General features: G+C 61.5%; 1 protein-coding gene across 1 annotated transcript in view; it reads left to right on the top strand.

Moving 5' to 3' along the window:
* NCOR2 (nuclear receptor corepressor 2) overlaps positions 1-8,537 on the top strand; it is a 179,475-nt gene that overhangs the window by 26,970 nt on the left and 143,968 nt on the right. The window contains 1 exon segment of the mRNA XM_077747973.1: positions 8,308-8,521. Coding sequence (XP_077604099.1) covers positions 8,417-8,521 — 105 coding nt within the window. The 5' untranslated portion in view covers positions 8,308-8,416.

Here is an 8,537-nt window from a genome sequence, read left to right on the forward strand (position 1 = left end):
TGGGCAGCGGGGCCGGCCACACCAGCCACAGCCCAATGGACACAAATGTACCAATTACATTGGAGCCGCCAAGGGGCCTCCTCGGTGGCACTCCTCTGCTCGCTTCAGAGGGTGTGTGGGGCCGGACCCAGGTACCTTCTGGCTGCATGACCTTGGGTGAGGGAGCGCACCTCTCTGCGCCTCGGTTTCCTGATCTGTTGAACGGGGCAGTCAGGCTTGTGGAAGGAAGTCGGGGGCCTCCCCCGGTGCGGGTGGCTGAGGAATGCCACCTGTGGATGAAGTCGAACTGCGGACGCCCGCGTGGGTCTGAGGGCCCTGGGAGGGCCCCACGCAGCCTCTGGGGGCGTGGGAATTCTAGCCGAGGCTGGGGGTCCTTTGTAGGGGAGGGGGGCCGAGGGGAGGTGCCTGGGGTGTGTTCGGTTCCAGGCTTCTGTGTTTCCCAGGCTGTGGCCCCTCCGGGGCTCTGTCCTTGGAGCCGGTCATCCGTATGGACCCACAGCTTCTGTCCCCATGACCCTCGCCCACCTCGCCACGTGCGTGGGCCCCCTGGGTGGGCCGTGGGGATCTAGCTGAGGAGGGTGGAGCCTGGCCCGGTGGCACCTGCCTGCTGAGCCCCGGCCTCTTTTGGGGCCTGAGTTTCCCCACCTGCAGAAAGAAGGTTGTTGAGTGAGATGCCATAAGGCCGAGGTTTCAGGGCTGGGGAGGGCAGCCCCCCTCCCTCATCTAGACCCTGTAAGGCTCAGCTCACCCCTCCTTGAGAAGCTCTCGGCCTTCTCTGTGCGCGGGTGCGGGTCGCCCCAGCTCTGCACACCGTCCTAACTAGGGACTTGCTCTGCCATTTGGTTGGTTCCCTTCACTCAGCCTCGATTTGCCCATCTGCAGTGTGGGGATAGTAGTACCTGCCCAGTGACTAATATTGCCCTCATCGTTTTTGCTAACTTGTCCCCCCACCCCCACCCTGTATTTTTAGTACCAGAGGGTACTTGAGCCATAGCCCTCATTTTGGGGACTCTTCTGTGGGGGTGGAGCTTTCCAGAGACCTTTTCTCAACCACCCTTTCCACCTGTCCCTCCCTGTTCTGATTCTGGAGTTGGGGACTGGAGGCAGTTTTTCCCAGGGTCCTCTGTGCTGGGCAGGCTGGGACTTGGGGGCACTTGTGTGGGCCTGGGGTTCATGGGGGTAGTGGTGCTCGTGTGTGTCTCCCACAGTGGCGGGTGGTGAGCCTGATGTAGGTGTGTTTGTGGAATAAAGGCATGCTTGGCTCTGGGGGTTGGTTTAAAAAGTGAGACCAGAAAAACCGTGGACAGTGGCACAGTTAAATTGCTGTGCATCTGGGGCACCCGGGTGGCTCAATTAGTTAAGCGTCCGACTTTGGCTCAGGTCATGATCCCCCGGTTTGTGAGTTCAAGGCCAGCATCAGGCTCTGTGCTGACAGCTTGGAGCCTGGAGCCTGCTTCGGATTCTGTGTCTCCCTCTCTCTGCCCCTCCCCCCCACACTCTCTGTCTCTCTTTCTCAAAAATAAAGAAAGATTAGGGGCGCCTGGTGGCTTAGTCCGTTAAGCCTCCAACTTCAGCTCAGGTCATGATCTCACGGTTCATGAGTTTGAGCCCCTTGTCGGGCTCTGTGCTGACAGCTCAGAGCCTGGAGCTGCTTCGGATTCTGTGTCTCTCTCTCTCTGCCCCTCCGCTGCTTACACTCTCTCTCAAAACTAAATAAACATTAAAAAAAACAGATGTCCATCTGTTGATTGGTTTGTCCATCTGTCTGTCCATCATTCATCCATCCATCTTCTCCCCTCCCTCCCTCCTCCCACTCACCCTGCCTTCTCCCTCCATCCATCTTCTTTTGGGTACCTGGGGTGAGGAGGTGGTTCTGGGTTGGGACAGGCCTGTCCCTGGATGTCAGCTCTGGTTGGCAGGAGTTTCTGTCCAGCTGGTCCACTGCTGTGACCCCCCCCCCCACCATGCCCCAGTGACCAGAATGGGGCAGAGACCCCCCCCTGGGGCTAGGTTTGTCTTGCCTGGTCTCCATTTGGGGGTGGGCACGGGGCAGAGCTCTGAGCTGAGCTCGGAGTATGTTGGCCTCGAGCCTCTCCGGGTGCTGCGCTTTGGGCAGAGCCGTGAACACGCCGAGGCTGGGTTCCTGGCTCCTCCTTGGATGGAGAGGTCGAGCCAAGGGCAAGGAGGCCAGTTTTAGCCCTGCTGGGCAGGGGCCTGCTTTCTGGGGGACCCTGAATGATGGCTTTAATCGTGTTAGGATTCCAGGTGGGTTGGTCCTTTAACCCGCAGGTGATGCACAGAGGCCTGGGCTCGTTACTCCCCGGTGGAGGGCACAGCTGAAATGTCCTTTAACACAGCGGCACAAGGGGCAGGCTTGACAGAGGAGACCTCGAACATCACCCCTGCCCAGAGGGTGGCGTCTTCTTTTCTCGTTGAGAGGGAAAGCCGGTGTGACCTCACAGGCCCCTTCTCAGGGGGGAGGACACGCAGACGTGGGGGCCGGGTGATGACCACAGAGGCTGCAGTGAGGCGGCCGCAAGCTAAGGGTTCCCTGGGGCTACTCGCTGCTGGAACAGTCAGGAAGGACCCCTCCCTCCCAACCCCCGGAGCCTTGGGGCGGGGGTGGGTGGGGGGCATTAGTGTGGCTCTGCCCACACCTTGATTTGGGACTTCTGGCTTCCAGAACAGTGAGAGGATAGAATGCATTTCTGTTGTTTTCAGTCATCCTTTTTTTTTTTAAACGTTTATTTATTTTTGAGCGACAGAACATGAGCGGGGGAGGGTCAGAGAGAGAGGGAGGCACAGAGTCTGAGGCAGCTCCAGGCTCTGAGCTGTCAGCACAGAGCCCGACGTGAAGCTCGAACCCGCAAACCGCAAGATCATGACCTGAGCCGAAGTTGGACGCTTAACCGACTGAGCCACCCAGGCGCCCCTCAGCCATCATGTTTGTGATGCTTCGTTCACTGAGGTTCTGGGAAGCTAGCGCACCTATTATGTGCCGGGCACTCGCAGGGGAATCAGCAGGGAATCAAACCAAACAGCAGTCCTGTAGCTGCTGAGCGGTCACATGCCTTTCTAGATGCTCAAGAGCGGCAGTGAGGGAGGCCACAGGGTTCCCAGTGCATCTGTGTCTCTCCAGCCCGACACGCCGGTGGCAGCGGGGGTGCCACAAACCCCGTCGCCCACATGGGGCACCTTGGAAGGCTCTGGAGAGCTGGGGGCTTTTCGTGGGCTGACAGCTGAGTTTTAATTCTGAGGCTCCCCCACCTGCCGCAAGCTCCGAGGTCGGTGCCCCGTAGTTACGGGAGAGTTTTGGGCATGTGTGGCGCAGACAGCTGGCCTTTCACCTTCCCCAGAGCCGGGGCCCGGTCTGAAGGCTCCCGGGCCCCTGAAGGAGCACCCCCGCGTCCCCCGCCGCCTCTCAGACACATCCCAGCGCCGGCCTGCTGGAACCCCGTCCTGTCCGGAGCGGACGCGTGGCACGCACGGCTCGGGAAATCTATGGAATGTGCCTCGGTGGGGCCTCAGCGTCCTGCCTGGGGCAGGGGAGGAATGTGGGGGCAGGAGGTTCTGGCCTCACCTGGTGTTGCTGGCACTTGCCCACACGGGTTCCCTTGAGGAGCACCTGCTGTGTGCCTGGCGCACCGACAGGCTGCTGGGATGGGGGGGGTTCCTCCTCTTGCAGGTTTGGACGCCTCAGCAGAGCCACGCGGTGGGCGGCACGTGGGTGTGAGGTCGGGACTGTGGGGCGCTGCCACACGGGACCCGCAGCCTCTGGGCCCTCCGTGCTGCCTCTAGGGCGGGAGCGGCAGAGGCCCCCCCCACCCCCGCCCCGGGGCCCCTGTGCCGACCTTGAGTGGTCCCCCAGGGTGGGGCCCCGTGCGGGACTGTGCTTAGCCCCCCCTGCCGCGGCCAGCCCCCTGGGGTTCCTGGCCCTCCTCTGCCTGGCTTGGCGGCCCTGGTGTCGTAGTTCGTGGCTTGGATGTGCAAGGCGGGTCCGGGGCTTGGAAGCGTCCCTTGCCACCTGGGTCAGCAAAGTCTTAACCTCAGAGTGCTGTCTCTTCTCGGAGCCCTGCCCTTGCTGAGTCTGCCTCATTGAGCACCTGCTGTTTACCAGGCCTGGTGGCACTGCTTTGCAAGCATGCCTTCCTCCCAGCAGGCTAGGGGAGCAGGAATTCTGGACACGTCCCCAAGGAAACTGAGGCTCAGAGGTGTGAGGCATCCTGCCTGACCAGGGGACGAAGGGTCCCTGTCCCTGACCCCGGGAGGCCACTTGGCCCCTCCCACCCCAGGGTCTGCTCCTTCCCAACTCCCCTGCCCTGTGCCTGCTGCTCGGGTCCCGCCAGCATCGGCTTTTGCTTGGATGGCCGCAGGAGCCCCGAGGTGTCCTGGTTCTCTGCAGCGCCTGCCTGTAAAGCCCACTGACTCTATTTCCCCAGCCCCCGCCCGTGGCTCCTTGGAGCCCTTAGGACAGAATCCATCCTGGCCATGGCCCGTGGGCCTCGCACGACTGTCCTCCCCGCCCGCCTTGTGCCCACTCAGTCACTCAGCACGTGGCGCCTGGTGTCCTCTCGGGCTCCTGTTCCAGTGGCGACCTCCACCTGACTCCCCCTGGCTGTCTTGTGCCCGATCCGCTCCCCGAAGTTCTTCCCAATATCCCCTCGCCCTTCCCAAGGCTGGGGTAGACTGGGCTTCCTTCTCTGAGGTCGCTGTTTGCTGGTTGTCTGCTCCCTGTGGCACCCTGCTCCCCCCTGCCCCCCATCGGGGCACCGAGACCCTCAGCAGTGGGGCTCTGCCTCATTCGCTCATTTGGGGCTCCACCCGAAGCAGGCACCCCAAAATTCTGTAAATATATGGATGCCCACTACCTTCTCTCTCTCTCTCTTTTTTTTTTTTTATAAAATTTTTAAATTTATTTCGGAGAGAGAGGGAGACAGTGTGAGCAGGGGAGGGGCAGAGAGAGAGGGAGACACAGAATCCGAAACAGTCTCCAGGCTCTGAGCTGGCAGTCAGCACAGAGCCCGATGCGGGGCTCGGACCCACGAATCATGAGATCATGACCTGAGCCGAAGTCAGACGCTTAACCCACTAAGCCACCCGGGCGCCCCGCCCACTACCTTCTCTTGATCCTAAAGCCGCCAGATAGGCAGTGGTTTTTGGGGCCGCCATGTCGGATACCTGCTGCAGTCTGGATCTGGTCTGGATCCGGTCTGGATCTGTTTTCAGAACACCTCCCAGCCAGCCCAGATCCAGGACACCCTCCTGCCATCCCCTGGGTCTCCCTCCCCCTCCCTTACCTCTGTCTTTCACGGAGGTGGGTCCTCGGGTTTTTTTTTCTTTTTTTCTTGTCATTCACATTCAAACCTTGATGATGTCAGCGCTTCAATTTGTTTTTCCCTTCAGTGTTATGCAAATACTACCTTTATCTAATTTTAACACATGTCCATCACTGTGGGGTGAGCCTGGGCACCCCTTAGCAGTCCCTGCCCACGCCCTCAGTCCCAGCGGCCACCAGTCTGTTTTGTGTGTCCCTATAGGTTCGCCTATTCCAGATACTTCCTGTAAGTGGACTCCTCCACTATCTGGCCTTTTGTGACCGCCTCCCTTCACTTAGCATGATGTTTTCACCGTTCACCCGCGGTGTAGCCCTGTGTCAGTGGTTCATTTCTTTTTGTGACTAAATCACGTTCCGCTGTGCGGACGGACTGGTTTGTTTATTCTCTGGGGCAGTTTCCACCTTTAGGCTGTTGTGAATAGTGCTGCTCTGAACGATCGTATACATATATTTGTTTGAGTCCCTGTTTTCAGTTCTTTTGGGAATGTGCCCGGGTCTGGAATTGCTGGGTCATTTGGTAATTCTGTGTTTAACTTTTGGAGGAACCGCCAAAATGTTTTCCTAAAAAAGTTTTCTTTGAGCTGGCAGTAAATGTGACTGAGGGTTGGGAGGGGTGGAAATTGAGTTTATTAAATAGGCTCGCAGTGAATGAAGGGGGCACCCAGAGTCGCCTTGCATTGGGGACAACCCGCGTCTGAGGACACTGGGCCAGGGAGCCGCTGGGGTGACCCCACTGATGGCAGATGCCCCTTCAGCTTGGTAGCGGGCACACCGTGTCTTGCGGGGGTGGGAAGCCGGCCAGACCGTGGCCTTGGCCTGAGCAGGGTGGGATGCCGCCGAGGATTCTCCAGGGCTGGTTGGGAAAGGTGTCCCCTCCCTGGCTTCTGGAGCCCCGTGCACGGAGCTGGCAGAGGCCTGCCACCTCCAGTCGGCGTTTTGTTAGGCAAAGGAAGTTAGAAAAGCTGTCGGTAAATCAGACTTCTCGGTGCCTTCTGTGACGCAAAATCAAACAGCGATTGGAAGTCCCCCCACGGCGCTTGGAGGAGGGGCCCCCAGTGTAAGCATCCGGCCCCCCGGAGTGCTGGCCTCATCTCCTTGGAGAGAGGGGGCGACTGTTGGGAGCCCGGAGAGAGAGCGAGAGCAGAAAGGAACAGGATTTGCGTTGCTGCATCGCAGGCCCAGGAGCTGCTGGGCTCTGAGACGGACCGGAGCAATGGGATTCTGGACCGGGGTCCAGCCGCAGCGGCCACACCTGCCCCTGTCCCGAGGCCGGTTTCTTGTCGCTGGGCTGTAGGACAGGTGTCCTTGTGAGGAGCTGGCAGGAGCAGCTCCTTCCCCCGCCGCCTCCACGTCAGAGCATCACTGTCACTGGGCCGGAGCTGCCGCAGGGAACGATACTGGCGGCAGTGGGACCAGCAGCCCCTCTTAGCTGAGCAGGATTTGTTCCCGTGGTCGTAAAAATTGCAGGGTACGTCCTGTCTTGGCGGCCGGGAAAAGCCCACGCGGGCAACTTCCTGAGGTGCTTGTAGGTGCGCTGGTCCGTGACTCCTTTCCTCCCCGGGTGAGTCAGAACTTTTGGTGGCAAGTGACAGAAGCCCAGGTTGGGCCGGCGAAGGCAGAGCACATGACCGGCTCCGGCCTCGACCGCCTTCAGGCATGGCCGTCATCGGGGCCGCGCTGCGCTCCCTCCGCCCTTCAGCTCCGTCTTCCTGCCGGTTGGCGTCGTTGCGGGGCCGGCGCCTGCCACGACGTGGGCCTGCGAACCGCAGGCTTTTAGTCTCCTAGCTTAGCGTCAGGCAGGGCTCGCCTTTTCCCGCTTCTTCCAGCAAAAGTCTCAAGACTGACTCTCATTGGCTTAGTTGGGTCACGTGTCCATCTTCAACCAATCCCTGGCCCAGGGGATGCAGGAACCGGATTGGCCGGGCCTGGACCACATGACTACTCCCTGAGCCTGGGGATGGGAGGAGGAAGGATGGTACTGGAAAGGAAAGTCACGTGGACGGTGGCGCGTTAGGAGGGGGCCGCAGCCATTGCCTCAGATGGGGATCTGGTCCCTCCTCTGACCGCCACGGTCTCAGCACTCCGTCCCAGCAGGAGACCTCCACAGGGCGCATCCCCCGTGAAGGGCCCCGGCGCCTCCCTCTTGGAGGACAGCAGTGAGCCCAGGGCAGGGCAGGGGGGGGCGTCATGGGAGGCAGCCTTCACCTTTGCCGGCGCATCCAGGCGGCGGCCTCTGCGCCATCTTGGATTTTCCCCACCGTGGGGTGCGCTGCCTGTGTGGGGGGAGGGCCTGAGCGTGGAGGTGCGTGAGGGAGGAGGGGGTCTGCACGCGCCAGAGGGCCTGCACGTGCCAGGGGGCGTGGCTGCACGTGCATGGGGAGGCGTGAGGGTGGAGGTGCCTGCGAGGGCGGGGCTGCACGTGCCCCGCTCTCGCTGCGGGCGCAGGCGTGCGCCGGGGAGGGACGGCTGCTTGGGAGGATGGAGGACCCCCAGAGATTTCTGGGCAAAGGCAGATTCTGACTGAGGGCCTCCTGCACCCTTGACCCCCCGAGTCGCTTCTTTGGCCCGAGACGGGTCCCCAGCTACCTGCCTGGACTGGGTGCTTCCCGAGACCTTTGCCCTGGTGACTCAGAGCTGTAGGCGTCTTGGGGTGAGGTCGGCGGGCTCTGGGGGCTCGGCGAATGGGGGTGGCGCCCACAGTGTTGGGGTCCCGGTCCCTGCTGAGCGGGGGGCCTTGGATGTGGCTGGGGGGGCGCGGCTTTCCCGGATGTGGTGTGTCTGGCCTGGGGCGCCGCCGTCTCCTGCTGGCAGCGGGCGGGGGTGGGGGGGGCGCCCAGGGGCAGGGAGGGGTCAGGGGGGCCTGTGTGCTTACTTTCCCTGGGGACCGAAGGACCAGTTAGGGGCCCCACCAGGGTCCTTGGAGGGGACGCTGCCCTGTGCCTGATTGTGTTTCTTTTCCGGTTTTCCCTCAGGTTCCTGTGACACGGTGGCCCGTGAGCAGATGAGGAGGACCGGCTTTTAACCCGGGTCGCCTCGAGAGGGAGAGCATTGGGGCCCCAGAGCCCCCAGACGCCCACCGCCATGTCGGGATCCACGCAGCCTGTGGCGCAGACGTGGAGGGCCACCGAGCCCCGCTACCCACCCCACGGCCTTTCCTACCCTGTGCAGATCGCCCGGCCCCACGCGGTAAGGCGGGGTGGGG

The sequence above is a fragment of the Crocuta crocuta genome, unplaced genomic scaffold, assembly GCF_008692635.1.
Source record: "Crocuta crocuta isolate KB4526 unplaced genomic scaffold, BGI_CrCroc_1.0 scaffold29, whole genome shotgun sequence".
Lineage (NCBI taxonomy): Eukaryota > Metazoa > Chordata > Mammalia > Carnivora > Hyaenidae > Crocuta > Crocuta crocuta.